Raw genomic sequence first — 26031 nt, 5'->3', positions numbered from 1 at the left:
TTTATAAATTATTTTCTGTTAAAGCCCTCATGCATTTTTGAAATAAATCTACTCTTTTTGTTTGTTTGTTTTATAATCTGCTTGATTAGTTAGCTAGTATTTTGTTTAGAATTTTGTAATTATGTTTCTGAGATTTGCCTGTAATTTTTTCTCCTGAGGTTCTCTTTCAATTAGGGTTATTCTGATCATATAGGATGCATTTCACAGAATTCCCTCTTTTTTCCTGTTCTTTGGAAGTGTTTGCATATGTTTGGAATAATGTGCTCCTTGAAAGTTTGGTAAAATGACTTCTAAAACTATTTACACCAGAAGCTCTGAATTTTAGAGCAATTTTATCCACCTATTCAAATTATTAAATAACTAATATACCTATTAAATAGTTAAATCACCATTCAATATTTTTACACACGTTTTTACATTATTTGCATAAAGCTGATCTTGGTAAACTCATTATCTTTTCAATCCCTACAATATTTGTTGTTTTATCCCCACTATTATTCCCTTAATTTTTAGTTTTTTGTTTTTTTACTCTGATCCGTCTATCTCAAGTTTTATATAACTGATTCATCTCTTCAACTTTTGGTTTTGTTGATCTTCTCTTTAGTATCTTTTTTTTGGTATTTTCTTAATTCTACTCTTGTAATTATTTCTTTCCTTCCACTTTCCCTGGGTTTATACCTTTTTTCTTCTGCTAAATTCATAAGTAGAATACTTAGCTCATTAATTTGGGGAACTTATTATTTTATAATATGGAAACTTGTTATGAATTTCCATTTCTGTATTTCTTACACTATATGGCATGCTCTTTGCTATGTAATATTTTCATTACCGTTCCATTAGAAGTACTTTAATTTCCTTTATCATTTCTTTTTTGACCCATGAATGCTATTTTTACCCAATACTTGTTCTTATTGAAATATTATTTTATGCACACAATGTTTGTTCAGATTTATGTGTGTATTTACTATTTAATTTATTCATTTTTGGCTTCTCATATGCCCCTTTTGGAAAAATTTTCCTTTTTACTGAAGCCATCCTTTAGGAGTTCCTCCATGGTAGGTCTTTTGATGACAAACTTTCTGTTTATCTCTAAATGTCTTTATTTTACCCTTGTTCACAGATGATTCTGGGTTGACAAATGGTCTCTATCAAAAATTTGAAGGTAATATTCTTCAATTTTCTGCTTTCTGTTGTGCTAAGACGTCTGCTTTAATTCTAATTGTCATTCCTTTGTCAACAGAATGACAAATAAGTCTCACTAATTTAAAAATTGTCCCCTTTGTCTATTTCTTTATATTCTACAGTTCTACTAAAAAGTTTCTAGACATGAGTTATTTTTCCTATTTTAAATATATTATAGTTTGTGGATTCACTGGTTCTAGATAATTCATAGTTGTTATGCATGTAAGTAATGCATGCTCCATTCCTTTTGTTTTTTCTTTCTTAGAATTCAGTTTAGTGTATATTAGATCTTGTTATTCTATTTTTCACATCCCTTTATTCCTCTTTTATAAAATTTCCTTTAACTTGTCTCTTTGGGCTGAGTTCTGGGCAACATTTTCAGATACATCTTCAAGTTTATTAAATGTCTCCTCTTACTGTTTATCATATGTGTATATATACATTTTATATATGTATATCTATATACATATGCATCTTATATACATAGACATATATATCATTTATATATAAATGAATAAATGTTTAATCCACTGGTTGAGTTTCTTCTTACAATAATCACATATTTCCATTTTATAAGTCCCTTTTCCCCCTAATCTACCTATTCTTCTCATCTCTCTCTCATTTTCATGATTGCATTTGCTATTTTTTTAACATTCTATAGATAACTGTTCTATGTATGATTCTTTAACATATTTAGTCAGTGGGATTCTAAATCAGTCACTGACTGTTTCTGATGACTCATTCATGTTTTCTTGCTTTCCTTGTGCTTGGTGTTCTTTGATTATGATATTATTGACTCATCATAATCTGTGGTGTCATTGAGTCCTACATTTTCTCCAGAGAGTCCTACATTTTACTTGTATGTCTGTGAGCAGCAGGGGCCTGCTGATGAAATGGTGCCACTTCAGTTTTCCTTGAGCATCTTGGGTCAGCACAGGAAACCCAGGATGAGTTCGTCCTCCTAGCTGGTGGCCTAATGCTCTAATTTTTATAATGGTGCTTTCAGAATACTGAGAAATCTGCTTTCTGGGAAAGCCCATCATACCAGACTGACAGTGTGTTTCTCCTCCACTCTCAGACTATTATTATTATTATTATTATTAATTATTATTATTATTATTATTTTGGGCAGGCAGAAACAAATACTTGAAATTTACCTTTAGCTTTTGTGAGACCAAAATAACCATGAAGAGTATGCATTATACACACCTATTTATTTTGCCAAGAAAGAGACTTTAGGAATACTTAGTCTGCCATCATTCTAGAAAACAATAAGTCTCTTTCTCCCAAGACTAAGTGACATAGAGCCTTTTTTCAATAGAATCCCCAAAAACAGAAGAAAAGAAAGCGGAAGTTTAGAAGTAACAAATCATTCATTCATATTATTACATTATATCTGGCCAAGTACTAAATGCTGGAGATGTAAAACTGAATCAAACATGATTTCAAGAAGACTCACAATCTAGCATGTGGAGACATGCATGGTCACAAAAAGGTCTGCAGTAACTTGCAATTCCCTTTTGTCCCTGCAAAAATCGTCTTTACTTTGTAACTGACACATGTTTAAAATAAAATAAAATTGCAATGAAAGATACATGGGAACTATAATTGTTTTTAAGATACACATCTGATCATAGATCTACAGTTCTTAAAATGTTTTCTATTTTTTGAAACAATGCAATATTTTGCTTGGATTCATCCCAAACTAAATATTTTGGGAAATAAAATTTATGAATCAATTGTACTATTGTGATTGCAAACATGTTAAAGACATTTTATAAACACATTTCTTGATTTAGGCAGTGAAAAAGGAAAGTAAGTGGATGAGAGGTATAAAATTAATTTCCTGAGTGATGGGTTGGGTAAAAATAATTGAAAGTTTAAAGGCAATTAATGAAAGACATAAAGATATTCTATAATAGTGAAAGACATGACATTTCTAATGGCAGTTAATTATATCTTAAGCATATTTAACCAAATCTAATAAAACACTACTTAAAATATTTAATATCATCCTTAAACCAAATCTGCAGTGCTAAACATTGCCACACGTCAATGTTTGATAGGTATTTGTTCAATGAGAGAAGGAAGGAAAAAAGGAAGGAGGAGAGGGCAGGGGACCTGGGTTGCTTCTGCACTCCAAGCCTATCTCCTCGTCCCCCCTTAATGTATTCAAACTTAGTAAACTCTTCCTTGAACCTGACAACTTCCTTGGGTTTCTCTTCTGTCTTGGGTTTTCACAAAAGAATTCTCTTTGCCTAGAAGGCTTTTGTCTTCCCATTTTGCCACAGTTGTTAATATTGTCTCCCCATTATGGGCTGGTACCTAAGCCAAAAATGAAAATGTTTTATCTCTTTAATTATTTAAAGTTGTATCCACAAAGGATTTTTATTACAGAAGTTCACTTAACTCTAAATTCTAATGTAACTTTAGTTGCAAAAGAGTCTTGGATTTAATGTTCAGGGTATAGCATGGTGTGAAAGAAGAAATTCTGGGTTTGCTGCCAGACGGGCAGCAAAAATGTCAGGCTCAGGGGCATAAAACATATTTTAGTTTCTTCTTTCCATTCCTGTCTTTATTCTTCACTTTGTCCTATATTAAAACAAAATATTAATGCAAAGCAACTGTTCATTTGTAAGAATAAAAAAGGAGTGGGTATTTTAGATTTCTGTATTCTGCAGATTACCATACTTGGGCCAAAAAATGGGTGCGAAAGTTCTGACAATTAAGTGAAATTGAGAAATATATTTTATTTTTTGACAATAAACTATGTAACACTAAAGTCAGAAAATTAGATTTTTCCTCGAATATTGCTCAAGTAGAAAAATATGGGTGCTTTTAAAACTAAAGGCTGTTGAATAAATCAGTAGACAATAATGTCAACCACAGTTGTTTTGAAGACAGAATATGGGCTTATATATTGCACTGCAGACACTTTGTTTACGATCATCTAATTTAACAAAGGATAGAGATCAGAGACTGTACATGAATGTGTTTTGAAATGTCTTTTGGTCTGCTACAAATAAACACCTTAAATGAATTTCCTACAAGTCCCAGATCTTATTCAATCCAAAGACCACTTCCTTAATAAGTTCATCTAATAAACAAACAAAAACTACTTCTTGTCTATAGCCTTTGTCAAAAAAGCATGGTAAGATTTTGTAATTAAAAGATGTAGAGGGTCAGGTTGGTGACCGTTACAGAGGAATGAGTTCGTTTCTTTGACCCTTCCACAAAGTCATATCCTGACCTCAACATGTATCATGCCTGGGATATATTTTATATGATTCTATACAGTTCGTCTTTGTTTCAAATTGTGTCTTCAGCTTTTTTTCTTCTAGAAAATTTTACAAACTTCAATGTGCCAAAGAATAGACAAGACAGAATTACAACACACCAGTCACATCAGGAGACTAATTAATATTGGATGATGGTAATGGGACACTCTGAGCTGATGCTGAGGGAAGTGGAATGTGACTAGTTAAAAACAAAGGAGTTGACAAACGCTGACAAACAAAAACCAGGTTTTCTTTAGATTACAGATAACTACTCCTAATGACTATTTTAACCATTTTTTTCCTGAAACTTTTCAGTGACAGTAATATCACCATACATTGCTTGCTTCATTTTATGAAAACCAATGTTTGCAGGACAAGCAGTATTATTTGGAGAGGGTTCTGAGTCACCTTTTTTAGAGCAAGGCCACCTGGATCACTGCTTTCCCCAGAGTGACTCTTCTGTTCTGCAAGAAAGACAATCAGGAAATGCTCTCCAGGCCATTTTAATATGAAATACCAAAGCTTAGAAATCCCCTGTAAATAATTGAAGGCAACCATTAGGAGTAGAGCCAACCATTCTCTTAATGGAGAGGTCATAAGGGACAATAGGCAGAGAACCTCTGAAAAGTCCAAGGAACATTTGGTGGTTTATAATTGATTTTTCTGGGCAGATTTCCTTTTTTCAAATAGTAATTATATCAGTGTCATTAATAATGGCTGTTGCAAGGGACCTTGCTTTATTCTCCAAGGAAAAAATTATATCTGGTCAGAGAAGCCTCATAATTATTTCTACTTATTTGAAGCAGATAACAGACTTAGGTTTTTCTCCCCCTCATTTGAGAATCTAAGACACTTAAGCTTTCCCCTGAGGAATCAGGATAATAATAGCAGAGCCGGGAAATGAAGCAGCTTACTACACATCGCTTACTATGCGGGAATAAGCTAAAAGAATTTTGCTGTAATAGTTTAACTCCCAGAGCACTTTTGTAGTATTATTTTTTTCTAAATTTTAAAGGTCTGATGCATTTCTTGAGGATGTTAAGTATCTTTCTAAATTAAGAAAGTAAGGCATTTCTCAAATAAAATTTCTTTGTAAAGAGATGTACTGATTAACAATTAGAAAAGATGAGCTAAATATCAGAGTTTAGAGGATTGGTTGAAGCAGAGAAATGCCTCAGTTTTTAGCCTTGTCTTTATTAAGACATTTATTTGAATATATCAGATAATATAAATCTAATATAGATATATTCCCAAGAATATAAATTTTTTGGGAAATGACCTTTCTTGATTTAATTTTATATTTGCACACACACATACACACACAAACACACACACACACACACACAGACTCATGAAACTCTTTTGCCCAGTTTTTTCCATACGATGAGTTAATCTATTATCTTCCCACGTCTCCTTATAAAAGCTATGTGGCACAGCACTTGACATATTTTTTGATATTTTAATTAATACTTAATTGGGAAAAAGTTCAAATATTTTATTTTTAAATGACCTGAGAAGGCATTGTGTTGGTTCATAAAATCAAGTTTAGAGATCTCTTTCGTAAATTAAATTTTTAGTTATTTAGAAAATATTAGCTACATTCCTGCATATCTTTACTATCCAGGAGTATTTATATAGTGAGCAAAGGCTTCTATTGTTTCTAAGGGCAGCTTTATTTTTTTGAAAGGCCAGGGGAATTGTGCTTTCATGGGATCTGGTCTACTTGAACTATCAGGAATTGTTAAGGTCTTGCAAGAGTCAAAGCAACATATATCCTTAATTATAGCCGAATATAAGGCCAAAGGTATAAGTTTTTCTGCCTAAGCTTCATCGTGAGGATTATGAATGGGTTTGTTTACTTGGAAATGTAGTTAGGTTTTTTTAATTTTACTTTTATTTTAGAGATAGAAAAATAACTACATGGGCTACTTAAATGACATGATGGAGTTATTTGAAAAAAAAAAGATCTGTTATATGTATGAAGTTGGGCTTTTATATGTTGAATTTTGGACAGCATAGTAAAATCTTCTAAGAAAATCCAAAAAAATGGAATGGCCATATCATTAAGCTATCTAGAGTATGTTTTAAAAGACATGGTATTTCAGAATAGTTACACAGCATTTCTTCACAATTTTCTGGTGAAGCCAAATTAAAGCACTACAGATCCTTCCAAGAACGATACAGTGACCAACTTCTAAGATTGACCCTCTTCTAGTGTTTACCCCATTATGCAATCCCCTCCCATATTTTACCAGGGTTGGTCTGTATGACCAACAGAATATGACAGAGGTGACAGTAACTGCTAAAATTAGATTATAAAAGATATTGCACTCTTTTTTATGTGATCAAGTCCACTTGATGAACAGCTGAAGTTTCCTCTCACATCGATGAGCTTGAAAAAAGGGTTCCCTAGCCTCAGTTTCAGCTGACTGCAGCCCCAAATAACTTGACTACAACCCCACGGAAGACCCTGAGCCAGAACCACGCAGCTGAGCCACTCCTGGATTTCTGATTCTTGGATACTTGGTGAGATAATACATATTCATTATTGTAAGCTGCTAAGCATTTGGGTAATTTGTTACACAGTAACAGAAAACTAATACCGTTGATCTTTAGATGAGGTTAATGTTCAGTATCTTTTCCTATAAGGGTAGCATATTAAATAACATCTTCCAAATGGTGGTGCTTTCTGAGACAAAATGGAATATTAGAAGAGAGCTGGCCTTGCATTCAGGTTACCTGTATTGTGGTCTTGGCCAATGTCACAGAAGCCACAATTATTCTGGGTCTAGCATGCTAATATACATCAGAGCTAGATTAAATCTGCCCTAATGACCATTAATATTTTTAAATTATGTAATTCTAAGAGGATTTTCATGCTTTCAGTTTGGAAATCCATTTGCAAATGAAATCTTTATTTACCACTATATTGCCTACTTTTTGATATATATCTGTTTTCATAAATGATTAATAAAGAGAGAAGACTACTATTGCAAGGATGGTAGATGAGGGAAAGAGAATGTTTGGCTGCCACACAGCCTGTGCATAATATACTTTGGCCCTTATGGAGTAAGAAGAAAGACAAAAAAGAAACAAGAACCATGAGGGAAGACGTGAGAAGGTAGACACATTAGAGTTATTTACCCCATGGAATAATAAAATCTGCCAAAATAAGTAGACCATCATGCTTAAACAATTGTTCTCATATATTAAAAACTTGTTTTATACAGAAGAGCAAGAACCTTTATCAAAGTTAAATATAGCCTAAGTTGTCATCAATATATTTAATATACATTTGGAAGGCATAATCATAACACAACTATTTTTTCTATGTTTCTGCCCATACTACTATACATTTATATCTAATTTGTAAGAAAAAAATGTGTTTCTTATTTAATTTCAAAAGTTTTACAGTTCAAGAATATGTTAATTCACATGTTAAGAAATTGATTTTGTGATTTCCAAATTAAAATGTTATCATGCTTATACTAAAACTTCTTCAGTGAAAATACAATAATATGATGGGATAGTATCAACTGTGACATTAATGTGGATGGTATTTTTACTGGTTCTGCTCTGCAGTTTACTACATAGTTGTATTAGCTACTATCTTTATACTTGTTTGTCTTATTGCCATATAATCCATAGAACAGAATAATCATTTTGGTGCAGTTTGGATAAGATGTCATTCTGTTTGGGTAGCAAAAATTTAAAGGATCTTAATGTGGGGACTGAAACCGTTTGAAACCCAAGCTGGTACCAATATTTTAACTAATACCAATTTTAGTATGTTATACGTATTGAATACTTTTTCTTGCCAAGTAGTAAGTAAGATGGTTTATATTAAAGAGTATCATTTACTCTATTCCTCATAATAGCTTCTTTGGTTGTTATCATTTCTCTCCTAACAAATGAGGAAATTCAAGGTTAGGGAAATAATAATTGCTATGGTCATACAGTCAATTAGTGTCAAAGCCTGAATTCTAACACAGGTGTGTCAAAATCCACTATGACTAGATAGAGTATTACTACTTTTGATTGTAGGAGCTGAGAGGGAGTTTTAAAATAATATCATTAAGGCCACTTTCAATTTGACTGAGGGAAACTGAGAAGTTTAAGGGCTTGTCCAAGGTCTACAACTAGTTAGAGGCAGAGTTGATAGTAGAACTACCCAGTTTAGTTTCATTTCAATTGCTTTATGATTTTCAATTATAGTACATTTTTGTTCCTACGGGTCAAAAATTTATTTCATAAATATCAGGATGAATTGACCAAAGAGGCACCAAAAATTAACTAAGGAATAGAAGACAAATGAAATAAACAATAGTCTAGTCACTTTTAATGTTTTATCAATATATAAATATATTTTTATTACAGTTTCTTACTAAGTGGCCAGTTGGAGGCTAAAATCTAAGTTGTACTCATGAAGTAGGTAGATGCCTCTCATTAGCTAGCAGCTAATTAACATGTCTTGAAATGAGTTAATATAGGTAGCGTATTCAACAAATGTTAGTATTATTTTTGTTTTTTTTCATAATCTAATTTAGTTATTAACACCAAGACTTTGTTCTCTACTTTCAGTCAAGTTTCACTCTACTCTCTACTAAAAGTAGTTTCAAGGATCAGAAATGTACAAACTTTTCAACTATCCAACTTCTTTTTATTTGTGGATGGAATCTATCCGACAGAAATCAAATGTTAGTCTTGCAGTGAATAAGGGCTGGTTTCCTAACTCTGGATACACTACAAATCTTGAACGTTAGACCTCCCCTCTGGCAGTAAGAAATCTGCAAATCAAGTCAGGCAGCAGGGACATGGAGCAGCTCACATATTTCTTGTGGAAAATTTCTATTAAAATGTTGAATTTTCTTTATAATATTACAATATTTTTGAATCTAGAGAGCCTTATAAAAACAGTGCTTAAAAATGCAGAGTTTAAAAACATACACCCTTCACAAAAGTATTTATTGAAGTGAGCTATTTCTGGGAGGAAAGCCCACCAAATTCCTGATTGGCTACCAAGAAAAGTTACTATCCTGCCTTACCCTCTGTATGGTCCACATTTCCTCTAGCAGCATTCCTTAAATAAATCCCTCAAGGAAAACGGAGCCAAACAATGTATTCTGTAAACCGCCACCCCATCTTTTATGGGAAGTAGTTCAAGATAATTTCACATTGTCTTTCATATAATTACAGGTTTCAAAATCCTCAGAAGAAATAAATGCTTCTATGTTCAATGTGTAGATCTTCTTATTAAGTGCTGGATGAAAGAGAGTAGCAGTAGAGTATCAGAAAAGAAGGGTAAATTTATGAATTGGTAATTATGTTTGTACTTCTGGCCCCACACTGTAAGTGTTTAAAGAACAGGCAAAAATATGGTTGTATTTTTAAAATAAGCAAATCTTACATTCCTCCCCAGGGAATACAATTCAGTCAACATTTTAATAAGGCCAGTGATCAAGGAAAAACTTGCTAAGGGTTAGATAACACAATATAATTGCAGCACTTAGCTTAAAATTTATATTAGAAAATCTGGCAAGATTTACCTACAGGCATTATATAGTAGTATTTACTCTTTCATCATTTTAGGATGGCAAGTTAGATGTCTGACTTGTATATTTAACTTTCAAAAGGAGCAACATTATATTTACAATTTCTGCTAAAGGAAGAGTAGTTCTTTGAAGGCTGAATGCAATATGAATTCAAGGCAACATTACATTAGAAAAATTGGTGTCTGTCAGTGAGATTTTTGTATGAATTTCACCAAACTAGATCAGAAATTTAGAGGAAGTTTGAATTTGTTCTTGTTATTCCCCAGAAGGAATTTTCTGAAGGAATAAAAATATAATAGAAAAATACTATTTTTGCAAACCGCAAGACTACACTGATTTTGGTAGGCATCAGCCCAAATATTTTACCCAGAATAGTTTCTAGCATTCCTTCCCACCACCTTACCCTCCCCCCCAACTCGAAGGGACATTTGTGATCCTCTGATAATTTGATATTGGGGTGGTTTCTATAACCTCTACTCTAAGCCGTATGTTAAACTGCATTATTTTTCCCTCTTAACAATAATTATTAAGAGAAGGTAGAAATTTATGTGAGTAATTAATCATTTTTTAATAGTCATAGTTTTCTCTTAGAAATGCAAAACTTGATTGTAAAATATATAGATTTATAGACTGTTGAAGAGATTGGAGGATTCTTTCATACATAAGGTTTTTACGTACTTTTCCGTAATTTTTAAAATATTTCATATTTTCATTGGAAACATTAAATCTCTCATTCTTTCATTACTCTGATTATCTACTACCACCCTGCATAGCAAAGCAAGACACAATAAAAATAATAAGCTTATGTAATCACGGGATTTCAGAATTGGGAAACAACTTAGTTTACCTTAACCTCATCAAAAAAGAAAGACATGAAATTCAGGAAAGTGATGAGGAAGCAGTTTAAGAAGAGGATGAACAGGAATATTAAAGTGACTGACTCTGACTTTAGGATGTGAAATTGAATTAAAACGTGGAACTTAGAGCTGATTGAAATATAACACAAGAAGCTGGCAGAAGTGTGGTTAACGAATGTGCACCCTTACCTAGTGCTACACAGAACATCGGGCGGCAATTGTACTTCTGATGACTATTTACCAAAAGAATCCCAGGTCCTATAAGCATGATGGAAGGAGTATTGTTTGATTGTTCTTGGAAACAGAACATACGTTTTTGACACTCGCTATGTTTATAACCTTCATTTCAGTCCATAGATTGAGGTATATTCTAAAGTTTTGAATGAAGTATAGTTAAGAGTACTTAGTTCTCCCAACTTAATTTTTCCCTTTTTTTTTGGATATACCAAAACTTGCACATACTAAGCCCAGCGTCTTTTTTTTTTTTTTTAAGATTTTATCTATTTATGTGACAGAGAGACAGCCAGCGAGAGAGGGAACACAAGCAGGGGGAGTGGGAGAGGAAGAAGCAGGCTCCCAGCAGAGGAGCCCGATGTGGGACTCGATCCCAGAACGCCGGGATCACGCCCTGAGCCGAAGGCAGATGCTTAATGACTGCTCTACCCATGCGCCCCTAAGTCCAGCTTCGATTATTTCAAATGAATTCATTTTTCAAAGCAAACAAAAGATAAAGATAGTATAACTCTTAGGAAGATGGACAGTATTTAGAGCTAGAATAGTTAGTAGACACTTGTAATTTTCATGTGCATGCAGACTCTGTGCTTTTAAATTTCTTTCTATTTTGATATGTGAAAACCATACATATGCTGCTTTTGATGCAGTGCTGGCACCAGTCCCAGGCTTGCTATCACGAGAATCTCTGCTCCAGGCACCGTGGGACTCCCTGGGCTCACTAAACTAGACAGGCTTCTATGCAGTGTGGTGTTTGCTGCACAACACGGAAATTGGCTATGAAATCTCCATAATGAGTGTTTGTATCAGTAAATTCCCTTGTTGTCCATTTTCTATCAGGTAATGTTGTTTTAATTAGTACCAAATGCTCATATCCAATTTCTCTGCGGTGGACACTGCAACAAATAAGGATTATAAAAAAGAAAGGAAAAAAAAGAACATAAAACTTTATTTAACAGCTCAGGAATTTGCTGACTTCAATAGAAGCACTCGATTGTATCTGAAACTGACTTGTCCTTTATTTACTGTGTTTTGCTTCAAACTAATATTTTAGGTTCTAATATCATATGCATCGTATAGAATCTATAGAGGTCTTAGCCAGTTATAAAGATGGTGCAATGTCTAAGTTCATGAGTATGTTTAAAGGGTTGTGATTATATTCCCCGAGGTAACAGAGAAGCAGGGCCTCTGGAAACTTACAATTCAAAGCTTGGTCCTTAGAGCAGCACTGCTAGCATTGCCTGGGATTCTGTTCCCGATGCAAATCCTCACCCCATTCCCCATGGTGTCAACCCACCTCCAGTCAACTGAATCATAGTCCACATTTCAAAAAGCTCTTCATGTGCTCCGGGTGATCCTATGCCCTCCTCAATCTCACTTTCCTTAGTTCCTGTGTAATAACCACACTTAGGTTTACATGCAAGTTTATATTTAGATCACAAAGTGTGCAAATTAGGGGCACCTGCGTGGCTCAGTGTGTTAAGAGCCTGCCTTCCACTCAGGTCATGATCCCAGCATCCTGGGATGGAGCTCTTTGCTCAATGGGGAATCTGCTTCTCCCTCTGCCCCTCTCCCTGCTCCTGTTTTCTCTCTCTCTCTCTCTCTCTCTCTCTCGCTGTGCACTCTCTCTCTCTCAAATAAATAGATAAAATCTTTAAAAAAAAGTGTACACATTAGAGATGGCCACAGGGGAAGGAGGGTGCAAAGAATGAAGGAGATATGTTTCTGTACCTAAAGAATGGATGAAGGTAAGAGTAGAATTTATGGAAGTGAAGAGAAATTTCTCTTCTTCCCTTGGGCAAACGCCAAAGTGAAGGAAATACAACAAAAGAAAATGAGGAATGTATACTGAGGAAGGTTTTTTTTTTTCTTTCTTCAGTTGATTATTTCTTCAATAATTTCTTCATATTTTTTAATCAAATAAAGATGCAGATTTACTGATTATATAGCTTTAGGAAGAAAGAGCAAGATTTATTGAATTGTTATCTGGGGAAAAACTATCTTGAGAAAGTAGAAAAGAGAGGAGGGGAGAAAGAAAGAGACCTGTATAAAGTTTGGTATTGAGAAGTATGTGACTTCATAAAGGACACCACAAATGCAACCTTCTCTCAAAAGAGTGTCCCTTAAATCATCCCTGGGAGATGAAAATATTTCCCATAATTAAAAATTTCCCAAAAATCTCATATTTAAAAAAAATAAACTGTTCTCATGACATGAAATTATAAAATTTTATATAAAACTTATAGGTGCTTTATTGGTAAACCAGGTGAAATAGTGGCAGATACATTAATTATTTTACATAGATAATTTTGACCATGTAGACATAAGGAATGCTTCCTTTCTCATGATGAGTTCTCTGGAACAAAAAAAAAAATTCTAAAAACTGCTGACTCTGGTAAAAATTAACAAGAGAATTTTTAAGGAAAAGACTTTACCAGTCACAGTGCCTTTAAATACTGGATGTAAGAATAATGAACAGTTATGGGGGATTCATGTTTGCAAAATGAGCTACCCATTGGTAATTAGTGGAGCTGTACAGCACCCTGGTGAAACAGGTATGTTTTATCGCTGCCATTTTACAGATGCAAAATGGGCATTGGAGAGTAATGAAGTGTTTGGCCACAGGGAACCCAGAAAATCAGCATCAGCAGAAAGCACTGACTTTTTTGAGACATCCAGTTGTGATGGAAGTACCAAGGCCAGTATTAACAACCACTTAATGGTTGCATGATTTTGATGAAGTTACATACCTTCCTTGTTCCCTCATCTGTAAAATGGGAAGAGGAATGGTATTTATCTCAAAGCATTGTTATTAGGATTGAATTATTCGATCCATGAAAAATACTTTTAAAAGTACCTAGCATGTAACTAGCCAACTATTGTTGTCCACGAATTATTAACTGTGTGGCTTTCTGGGTGCTGGGGATGTGAAAGTAGAGAGGAAATCCATGCCCTTCTGGGCTTACATTCCACTTATTAACAGAACATCCTTTTCGCTGATGGACATATGTGTATGGGTCTTTGTTATGAACAGGTAGAAACAGGAGTTCTGGCGGCTTTCTCTCTCTCTCTTTTTTTTCTAATTGCTGGGGTAATTTTACAGTGGCTGGGTGACTTTTCTCAATTTCCCATGAATGAGTTCCGAAGAAGAACATTTTTAGTAATTTCTTTAGAATATGACTGAAAGCAAACAGTGTTTCAGTGTTAGGCACTGACTGAACGTGGGGTGACAAGGACAAACAAGAAATGGTCTCCTTTCTTCAGGGGCTCACAAACTAGTGAGAGAGTCAGATACACACATAAATGACTCTAATCAAGACCAACTCTGAGGGGTGCCTGGGTGGCAGAGTTGGTTAAGCATCTGACTCTTGGTTTTGGCTCAGGTCATGATCCCAGGGTAATGAGATTGACCCCGTGTCAGGCTCAGCACAGAGTCTTCTTGAGATTCTCTCTGCCCCCCTGCTTGTGCTCTCTCTCTCCCAAATAAATCTTTAAAAGAAAAAGACTAACTTTGATAAATACAATAAAAGAACAAAAAAGCAGGAGAAAGAAAATGCCTTGGGCAGAGGCCAAAAAGAGAGGAAAAATTATGAATGAGAACAAAAAAGGTAAAGAGAGAGGGAAGAGTACAGATAAGGAAAGGGAATGTTTGATATTCAATGGAATTTTTGATATTTTGTGACTGCAAAAGGGTTTGCAAATTTTAGAGATAGAAACTGAGGGGTTGGAAGCAGATAATGTCTTAGTTTTGCTGAAATAACTTTCCAGACCCAAGATGGATTTGCTCCTACCTGGGGGGCCAAAAAGCCAAATATGATTTTTGTATCCCTGTAAATTCTGTTTGACCAAAAACGCAGTATATCCAGTCAGCCAGTCCCCAAATGCCAAGCCAACTCTACACGTTTTTTTTCTCCTTTCTTCTCACCCAGATAAAATGAAATATGTGGCCTCAGCCAATCAGATATTTTCAATTAAGAAGAGAAAAATTGTTTAAAAGTTTCCTGCCTTCTGTCCCATTGTGCAGTTCTCTGAGACTGTCCACTTCATGAAGTGTTAAATAAAGTGTGTTTGTATCATCTAAATTGTCTTTTTTTTTTTAAACAGTTCCCTCATTATGAGTAGGCTCTACTTTGTTAGTAAGTAAATATGAAAGAGGATTTTTTGGGTGACATATCTGACTTTCTTCATTATTTTAAGTGCCTTTTCATGTTCAAAGTTTATTCACTTAAGTGTAAAAAAAAAGAAACACTTTTTGAGTACAAAAAAAGTAACTAAGAATTGGGGAGGTATAATTACCTGAACAGACAATATCTAATTAGTTATAATCAACAAGCAATGTTTTCTTCTTCACACCCTTCCCATCACACACAGACAAAAGACAATGTAGGGTCTTGATTTTTATATATAATTATAATGTGAAGAATACCGTTCCCTGTGGAAAAATATTTTTTAATACGTGTGGGTGTTCATTTAACTTCAGTAGACATAAATGAAAAACTATAACGATTTGAGTTATGGGACAACGTATCTATAAACTGTATGGATTTACATTTTGAAACAGCTAGGACTAGAGATTATCTTTCTAGAAACTTTTTTTTTTTTTACAGATTAAAAAAACAACTAAGAAAGTTAAGATCTGAGCCAAAATCAAGTTTTTGAACACCCAGGCCAGGGCCTTTTTCTAATATTACACATTCCCTGAGAAAAGGTCTCTGGTAACAACAGTATGTTGTCTGACCTCAGATATTTGTAGATACTTCACATTCTAAGCAGCTTAACTTCTTTCCTGATTTACAGAGTTAACGCTCTTAAGGAGAATATAATAAAACAGCATGAATTCCTGAAAGAATGATATAAATATTGATAGTTTGTGGATTAATTATGAGTTAGCAATACAGAATAACTTTGATTAAAAGGAAATGGGAGGCTTAAAATGCCATAAATTAAAGACTGTGGCACCAAAAGTAAAGACTGAAGAGAACATGAATATTATAACGAGCCGAGGCTTAAAATTCTTTCCCAGTTCCCTGAGCACTGAAGTGCCTTAGTTCATAGTTTGGTGCACCAGCAGACTCCCTTGGATCACCTTTATCGGTTCCTGCTCCTGCTCCCCCAGCGTTTGTTTTTTTGACTATAAAGGCTTGTATCTGGCACCTTCTTTATAGATCCAAATGTGGGTTACTAAAACCACCACAGAGAACCAGAGTGATTCTGATTTTTTTTTTCTGTACACCTCATTAGGACTTGTGGCCAATGATTGCCTGGAGCCAAGTATGACAGCTCAGCTTCTTTCTCTCCAAAGGATGAACTCTGAGATGTCATGTATATGCCACAGCTCCCTTTGGTCACTCTGAGTTTGACTGGCATGTTTTTCCTAGTCCCATTCTCTATCGGTTTTCCTGGGAGCTTTCTAAATTAATCACTTGCTTACAAAATCCTGTCTCAGCGTTTGCTTATGGGCAACTAGATAGAAGATAAAAAGCAAAGCTGTTTTGAATCCATCCATCCATCCATCCATCCATCCATCCATCCTCCAACCATCCGTATTTATCTATGCTTGCTATTTCCCTTTCTTCCTTGCCTCCATCCACGTACTTTGGTCCCCTGTCCCACTCCAACCCAACAAGCAACACTGGAGACGGCATGCGGTACACTCTGTTCCATTCTGTATTTCTTTATACTTATAATCATATATACATATACACATAGAGCGGGATATGTGTGTTCCAAAATTAGGATCATTTGTACATATATTTCTTTGTATCTTGCTTTTCTTACTGAACAGTATTTATGTTCCTAATAAAGAAGGAAATTAGCACTTTAAGAGTTCTACTGTAGGGCGCCTGGGTGGCTCAGTCATTAAGTGTCTGCCTTCAGCTCAGGTCATGATCCCAGGATCCTGGGATCGAGCCCCACATTGGGCTCCCTGCTCAGTGGGAAGCCTGCTTCTCCCTCTCCCACTCCTCCTGCTTGTATTCCCTCTCTTGCTGCCTCTCTCTCTGTCAAATAAATAGTCTTAAAAAAAACAGTTCTAATGTAAGGAGTTAGTTATAAATTTTACAGAAGCATTTGCTTGGAAGCAGAAATTATGTTATAGATGCATACAGGTAAAATGCACAGTTATAGTATGAAGCCATAGTTGGAAACAGTTTTAATCCTATCAACCATTTTATGCTCATTCTTAAAGATTTGATATTCTAACATCTTTGATTAGTTGCCTATATGTTGTATATTTACATATAAAAAGATAATGATTTTTATTAATTTATATACAATTCCCATCCTATTGTATACTGGTTCTATGTTGTGTGGTGTGTCAAATATTTCCTTAATTCTTTCTTAAATTAAATGATTTCTAATACTGATTTAATGTGCTTTTCATCTTTAGGTCTGTTCATAAAATTAATCTTTACGATCCACTAGAATAGTTGATACCTTCATTTCCTTTTTGTAAATGTGAAGTGTGAAACACAGAGAGATTAATTGCGTTTTCTTGGCCACAAGCATAATGAGAGTCACAATCAGAACATGAATTAGGAATCCTTGGCTTCCAACTCCATGTTTACTACATGTGTGGTAACTCCATTAGCACTGGATCATTGCCATTTTCTTACAAAATAGACCCCTTCATAATGTTATCTATTCTATCATTAAAACATGGAAATTATGTCCATTACCATCTTTCAGAATATTATTGATTTCTAAAATTTTGATTGGATGAAAATGGTTCCCTTTTTACAGAATCTGTATGATTTGTCCTTAATTGGAAATGTTGCAAGTTATCTTCATCTTCAAACATATGAAGTATAAATGATTATAAAATGAGAATGATTTTCTGTGTACAAAATACAGCCTTCATAAAACATGGAGGAGGGGCGCCTGGGTGGCACAGCGGTTAAGCGTCTGCCTTCGGCTCAGGGCGTGATCCCAGTATTATGGGATGGAGCCCCACATCAGGCTCCTCTGCTATGAGCCTGCTTCTTTCTCTCCCACTCCCCCTGCTTGTGTTTCCTCTCTCACTGGCTGTCTCTATCTCTGTCAAATAAATAAATAAAATCTTTAAAAAAAAACATGGAGGAGTATTCTCATTCTGAAAAGTTGCTTATATATGTGTCCATTGCTTTTTTAAATAATGAAGATTTTTGCATACCTAAAGATCTATTTAAATAAGTAGACAGAAAATACGTATATTTTGTGATAGCATGCTAGAGGTTGTAAGATTGAAAGGATAGCTCAACAGGATTTCTGGCACATGCTGGCCTGGCTAATGTGCAGAATCTGTAATCCAATTAAAACTCAGTCAATTTCCCCTTTCTTAGACTATGGAGTTATTCCCGTTGGTTCATGATAATGACAGTTTTCATTGACTACATAATGCTGAAATTTAACTAGAGTGTCAAAAATGGATACAGGCAGACTACTGAGTTACCTCTCCCTTTTCAAACTTATATTTGCTCAGAAGTAATAGAATAGACAAAGACAGACGTCTATTTCTGTTCTTGTCTTGTATTTCTTCAGAAGAAATCAAAATTTATTTGTGATGTTCCTTTGTTTCCAGTAAGTTACAGAAATGCAAGAAGTTCCTCTTACTGTAGTATACAACTAGAAATCATGCATGATTTTTACTTGATTTTTTAAATTTAATGTTCCCCTTATCAATATTCCAGAGCAGTAGTAGCACAATGAGACATATCAGAATTGCTGTGTGGCCTGCTATACTGTCTATAGCCACAATACCACACTAGTGAGGAATAAGAGGAAAAACATAAAGAAGAATGTGACTACAATAAAGGTAAGGAAGTATATAGTTTGGGAAAATATAGTAGTTGAGAACAATTTTAAATGACAAAAATGTAAATTAAGATTAAGGTGATTTATGAATGAGATTTATCTTGCTAGCTTCTTAAAAAAGTAAAACAGCTGACCTAAATGTAAAGAAAAAATTTAATCCAGCTATTTCCATCTATCCCTTAAATTATGTTTTTCAAATTATAGTGAACTGTAACTTTAAATTCATTGGCAAACAATATGAGCCACACAAACTCTTTCTTTAGGTTATAGCAATTCTATTTTACCATGTCTTCCAAGAGAATTGTAGAAACAATGTTATGCCAGCTAACTGTAAGCTAAAGGAGTTACTACCTCTTACTATATTGGAAAAATCCCTATAGTAAGTCATGACAGAAATGAACATCTTGCATCTTCTACTTTATAACCTGACATAAAATGAAACAAATGAATTAAGAAAGTATAAGCATAATAGTAAATTAGAGAGTTTTCAAAGACATAGTAGGTATGAGGTTAGGTCAAAGAACAGGTTTTAAAGTAAAATAATATAACAACATGCTCAATATATACATATATACATATATATGTATATGTAGTTTTTTAGGAAGCTCCAAATAAGACCTACTTTCTCATAGTACTTGATCTCGTAGTCCAGAATGGCTCCATTGGAAAAAGCTGGTGCTTGCCATGATAGGGCAATGCTATTTTGGGATGCCCAGTCCTTCCTTACCACACCTATCAGGGAAGGTGCTGAAAGGAAAGAAAATAACTAAGAATTAATTGGCAGGAATCGTTCTCCATAATCCTTTCTTTACTATTTTGTCTTTCAAGGAAAATATAATTGTTGTTGTAGAGGATAGCAATTGTTGAGGTCAGATTAATAAGAAAGCCCTAGGATCTACTCTATTTAATACAAATATAGTATTAAAATATATTTAGAAACTCTACTAGGGAACATAGGAAAAACTCAAATAGTCCAAGAATGAGAGCCAAAACTCATCATCTTAGTCTTTGTTATACAGGACAATTTCCTTTAAACTGGCTTTGGTTTTAGGCTATGACATGAGGTACAATACACTTGGATATTATCTTTTATCAAATCTGAGTCTGCTATAGAAAAATACTCTGCAATTACGAGATCTTTTATAGGCTTTTCTTTCTCCTCGAGGCTTAGTACTTTATAAAGTCTTAGTACTTTTAAAGTCTTAGTACTTTATAAAACTTTATAACACAAACTTCTTAACTATAAATTTTTGCATATCAACATAAGAATTATTTCTTTTGAATTGTTTCTGTGACATTTGAATAAAATTGAAACATTTAACTTCTGAAGTTTATTTTCAGAATCGTCTTATTTCCCCTATAAAACACTGTTTTAACAACCCAATTTTAACCTAATCTTGCATTAAACTTCCAAAATTTCCCTAGAATGTGTATATCATAGATTCTTTTCTCTAACAAAATACCCCCCGTTTTAAAGTATTCTAATTTTTAAAAACAACAGGTTTTACATAGAAGTTAAAATTCATTCATAAAAAATTCATAAAAAATGAAATATACCGAGATACCATTTCTTACCAATCAGATTGGCAAAAATCCAAAAATCTGACAGCAGGGTCTGCTGACTAGGAGATGGGGAAAAGCACTTTAATACATTGTCGGTGGGAATGCAAAATGGTATAACTTTTATGAAGGGAAATTCAACAATTTAAGGCAAATTATATGTTCATTTACACTTGGGCTTTTTGGAATCTATCCCAGAGATACACTGAACAAACGCAAAGTGACATATTTACAAGACTACTCACTGAGATTTATTTGTAAAGATTGAAAACAATTTAACTGTCCGTCAAAAAGGGACTGGTTGAAAAACTATGCTACATCCACCAGAGAATTACGGCTATCTATAAATACTATAATGGAGTTTTTTCAGGATCTATTTTTAAGTGGAAAAAGTAAGGTGGAAAAATGTATAAAAAGCAATGTAAGGAAAAACCCAGGAATAGAAAAAAACGATAACAATGGATACCCTCAGGGGTGGGAGGCAATAGGATGGGCACTATAAGGTTTGTAGATAGAAGTCTCAGAACCTGCCTTCCCTTGAAGATTTGCTTTGGGAACCCTGTAAAAGGTTAAATTCTTAGAAAGCAAATTAGCACTTAAAAAAGTAATACAAAAAAAGAAAAGAAAAATGAAAGAAATCTGTGTATTGAGGCACTGCCTCCAAGAGTAACTACTTAAAAGTACTGTAAAACATAGTAACTTACCATAAATCCCAAAGAAATAATTTTAAGGATTAACAAAAACCCTGTAAAAATTATTATTTTTAGTAATGATGTTGTTGGTATTATTAGTGTAGTAATTCTGAATCTGTGTGTGTATGTTGAGAGTTAAAGCAAATGAGTAATTATTTTGGTGTTATTGAGGACTAGGTCAGTTTGTTTTTTCTATGGGAAATGGGGATACAGATATCAGATCAATGGAGGTACAAAAAAGCTCTGTAATGATAAACTTAAATTAAAATTATCATGATGAACTCATAACGTCTTTCCAACTCATTTCCAGAAATCTATTCAAATGAACCAATTGCAGGTGAGAACAGAATTTGAAAAAACTGATTCTCTATGATTGTAATACATGTGCTTTAAATTTCTAAGAAGACTCTGGGATTAAGTTTGGTATTTTATTTCTAAATGTTTCCTTTGTATAGTAGGGATAAAGTATTTCTTAAATTCTTGAGAATGACAAGTTTGGTTCCCCTAAGGAAATAAGTACTTTAGAAATTATATTTAAAACTTTTCTAGCTGTTCAATGAAAGCGTTATCATTGCACTAAAATATATTCTTAAAAATGAGTGATAATTACAGAAGTTGTTAAAAAATAGAAAAGTTTGTTCTATAAGCTAAAATGGAAATAGATAGCATGGTAAATACGAAAAAATGCTCAGATAATTCACTATTTAAACTGAATCATATTCACTAGTAATAAACTACCATTAATAAATTTATCCCTGTTAGAAATTGCATTAATGTTTTTGAATTATTATATAATAATATATTAAATGGAGTTTTATGGAAAAATCATAACTTTAAGGTCAATCATACAAATTAGAAGTTGCCTTAAATATATCAATTCATTATAATTTTTAAAAATGTCCTTTTCATGTATACAATCTTATGGTTAATTTTCAGTTCAATGTACAATTGTCACAAAGCAAAATTACCAGTATACTATATTTTGCCACATAATTATTTAGCACTCAAGGTCAAATGGTATAATCCTTGCAAAACTGATAATAAATTCAATTATGGCAGCATATTAGAATGACTATTGATTAACATATAGGTACTATCTTTTCTATTTCTAATTCTCCACTGGTTAATTAAGAGTAAAAGAGTAAAAGTATATCACCCAGATTTAATGAATCCTCTTCTATACTTCCATAAAATAGAAATAAAGAAAATCCATTCCCTAACTACCTGGGAATTACTACTAACTACACCATTCTCTAACTAATTTAGTTATGGATTCTTCACTTATACATGGACTTCAGGGTCCAAGAACTATATAAACTCTAAAATCTTATCACTTTTGTACATCCCTTTCATATGTAAACATCCATATTTTACATAGTTGTAAAATATACATAATTTTAGATAATTCTATTTTTAACCATATATTTGAAATCATATTCCATATTTTGATATAGTCTTCATAATTATTACTTTAACGGATAAAATATTTAATTATGTTTATACTTTATCAGATCATTTCTCTAATGTTGAAGCTTCCAGTATTATCTTATTAGAATTCTTGCACTTCATGCACACAATTTTGATTTTGTTAAATTATTTTACAGAGAAAAGTGCTTTATATAATTTGGATTTTCTGAGCCATACTGTATACTAATATATTATTTTTGAAAAGAGCTGCACAATATACACCAGGCACACATTTTAAACAGTTAATGAGTTAAAGCAGAGGATGTGGGAAACAATTTATAGGTCAATATAGAACCCAAATGCTGCATTTTTTATTTTTTGAGGAGGTTAGCACAATTTGGAATTTTATTTTAAAATATAGCTTCAATGCATGAAACCTCAAGAATTTGTTTTGAACATATTTAATAAATTTTTTTATTAATAACCCGAGATTATGTAACATCTGAATTTGGCATATTGTGACAACACTGTAGTACCAACAAAATTATAGGAGAAAATACACTTATTCCTCCACATGAGAAAAACTAATTTTAGAACACAGAGGGCAACTATTGATTTTTACTTCTGATTCTAAAAAGTCAGAGGAGGAAATAAATAGGGAAATAATATCTTCTGGAGTCTGTCAGATCAGAGACTAACTGAAAGACCTGAAGTCTCAGGCAATGTTTCCTGAGTGCAGAATTGTGTATTCAGGATAGTTTTTAGTAGAATCGTATTTCTGATATACATTCTTTCTTAAGACTTCAAAATCTTAGCTTTGACCTTCAAAATAAATGATTATTGAATAGATTACCACATTTGTGAAAATGGTTTTAATACAAACCTTTCTGATTACTACACTTTCTGAATCTCAAATAGTTTACCAAGAATTACATGGAAAACAGAAGAGTAGACAGTGGAGTTAGTGAACAAAGAAGGTTTTATCCACATTAGGATGAATGCTACTTTCTAATGCTTATATGGAAATACTCAAAAGAATAGTAAATTATTGTAGTTAATTATTTTAAGATATTGTGTGTGCAGTTAGGTGACAAAGAGAGAGAGAGGGAGAGCAAGAGCACACTCCCATGCACGTGTTTGTGACAATGAAAATCTTAACAGTGAATGTGAATAATAGAATCTTAGTACTAGGATAGACCTTGTAAGTAATTTCATACATTTTTTCAGCAATGCAGAAAATCCCACAGCATATCCTTGTTCACTTCTTGCTTCAACGGTTGCTGTAAAGAGTACACCACTTCATAAGGCTACCTGTTTCTTTCTGAAAATCTCTAATTGTTAAAAAACAATTCTTACCCGGAATCATTGTTTTCTTCCTGTAACTTCAACCTCAGTCCTGGTTCTGACCTTTAGCATTAACAGAATTAACTCTTCACTTTTGCTCATCTACCATACTTTTTTTTCTCTCCTTTCTTTTCTCTCTTCTTCCTATCCCTTTTCTTTCCCCTTTCCTTCCTTCCTCTCTTTCTTCATTTCCTTTTTTAGTGCTTTTCACTGTGTCTCTTTCTTTTAATTCTTTTCCTTTCTTTTCTTCCCTGTGCTTCTTTTCAGAGAGGTGTGTGTGTGTGTGTGTGTGTGTGTGTGTGTGCGCATGTGCACCTGTTAGGAAATATAATCAATGACATAATGAAATGTAAATAAAGAACAATAACATAATAACTACTGTACTCCAGAAAGTGCAAATCAGAACAGACTATGATTTTCCCTTTTTCTTTGCTAGTGAACCAATGGGTAGAGTTGCAAAGCAAAAACAGGTGGGACTGCTTCATTCTGTGGATGTTCAAGAAGGGGATATGCTATAATCAATGCCATAGTTTTACTTGTGAAGTTGTGTGAATGTGATATTTATTGTGTGAATTGACATTTTTGAAACCTGAGAGCATACTTCAAATTATTTTTGATTTATATACTGTTTTGGAAATGTTTATTAAATATATTGTGCTTTATACACATAAAATATCCTAACAGTATCTTCCTCATGTGCTTTTCTTTTGTTGTTTCCCCTGCAATCAGAGTTTAATGGTAATATATATTGTCACCCACTTTCCCCATGTGGTTGAAATGTGGTTATGAGTTTGAAATATGCATGCCAAACTTAAGGCAGAATTGATCTTTATATTCTTTCTAATTTCTGTCTTTTTCCTATACCTGGGAATAACACTGCAGTATGCTAAGCCATACGACAGCTGTCACAGGATGAATAATGGCTCACAAATATGTTCACATCGAATCCCCGGAACCTGTGAATGTTCCTCTCTGGTAAAAGAGACATTGCAGTTTAGATTAAACTAAGGGTTTTGAGATGAAAAGATGATCCTGAATTATCCAGGTGGGCCCAATGTAATCACAAGTGTCTTAAGACGGAGGCAGGAGGTGACTTGTCTACAGAAGAGAAAGCTGTGAGCCAAAGAATGCAGGCAATGCACAGAAACTAGAAGAGGGAAGGAATGAACTCCTGCTGGAGCTTCAGAAGGACCCAGCCCTCATGATAACCTTTGTTTTATCCCTGAAGACTCATTTTGGACTTCGGACACCCAGAACTGTAAGATAATAAATATCTGTTCCTGAGACAGGAAATTGGTGGTAATTTGTTACAGTAGCAATAGGAAAATTACAACGGTTCAACCGATTCACTTTAAAGACCTTAATTTGGGATACATTTATGGCTCTGTAGGGAAAGTGGGTAGGTTTTAAAAAACAAGTTTCTAAGGAAAAAAAAAGTTTCTAAAACAGTGATAAAAAGACATCTATTTAATTACTTAATTCATTTGATATATTTACTACTTTAAAAAAGTATCTGTTTCTTTTAAAAACATTTTGACAAAAAAATATTTTGTATACTCTGGTCCTAAAGATTTTCCTTACTTAAGCTACAATTTGTCAGGTTACTCTCTTCTCTGCCCTTCTTATTAAAAAGGGGAGAGATGTTCCTCTTTCTGATTGTACCACCTTAAGTTAGTGGTGACACAGGACTAATTTTTTTCCAGTTTTTCCTCAAAGTTAAGGTTGTTCTATATTTTAAAATGCCCTTAGCTTTGAATTTGAACAAGTCATTCCCAAAGAAATACTAACATCATGTAACACAAAGCTTGCTCACTCTATTTCTTCCTACCATGCCAATGTGATGTTGGTAGGTAGCTTGACAAGACAAGTGAAAAACTGTGGAAATACTTGCACTGAAATCTCTCACTAACTGTGGAGGCCACAGTGAAAAATCACTTGATTAATAATAATTCAAAGTGGTACAGCACTGTCAGCACTTAATTATATAGAGTAAGACCTGAAGCATTATCTTTAAAGTTCTTTTCAGCATTATCTGTGCCTTTTTAATTTCTATTTTATTAGTCTTATGACTGGCTGATTTAATGTGCTCACTGTTAAGCCTGTCTTTAGGCTGCTATTTATAGTAATTTATATCATG

General features: G+C 33.7%; 1 protein-coding gene across 10 annotated transcripts in view; it reads right to left on the bottom strand.

Moving 5' to 3' along the window:
• The window catches only part of EPHA6 (EPH receptor A6), an 811316-nt gene that overhangs the window by 284279 nt on the left and 501006 nt on the right, over positions 1–26031 (bottom strand). For all 10 annotated transcript variants that reach the window (XM_034657115.1, XM_034657124.1, XM_034657119.1 and 7 more), the window contains one exon: positions 19514–19638. In XM_034657115.1, coding sequence (XP_034513006.1) covers positions 19514–19638 — 125 coding nt within the window. The remainder of the gene's footprint in view (positions 1–19513; positions 19639–26031) is intronic.

The sequence above is a fragment of the Ailuropoda melanoleuca genome, chromosome 1 (assembly GCF_002007445.2).
Source record: "Ailuropoda melanoleuca isolate Jingjing chromosome 1, ASM200744v2, whole genome shotgun sequence".
NCBI classification, from domain to species: Eukaryota; Metazoa; Chordata; class Mammalia; order Carnivora; family Ursidae; genus Ailuropoda; species Ailuropoda melanoleuca.
The sequence above is the reverse complement of the archived record's forward strand: the minus strand, read 5'-3'. Positions and strand labels throughout refer to the sequence as shown.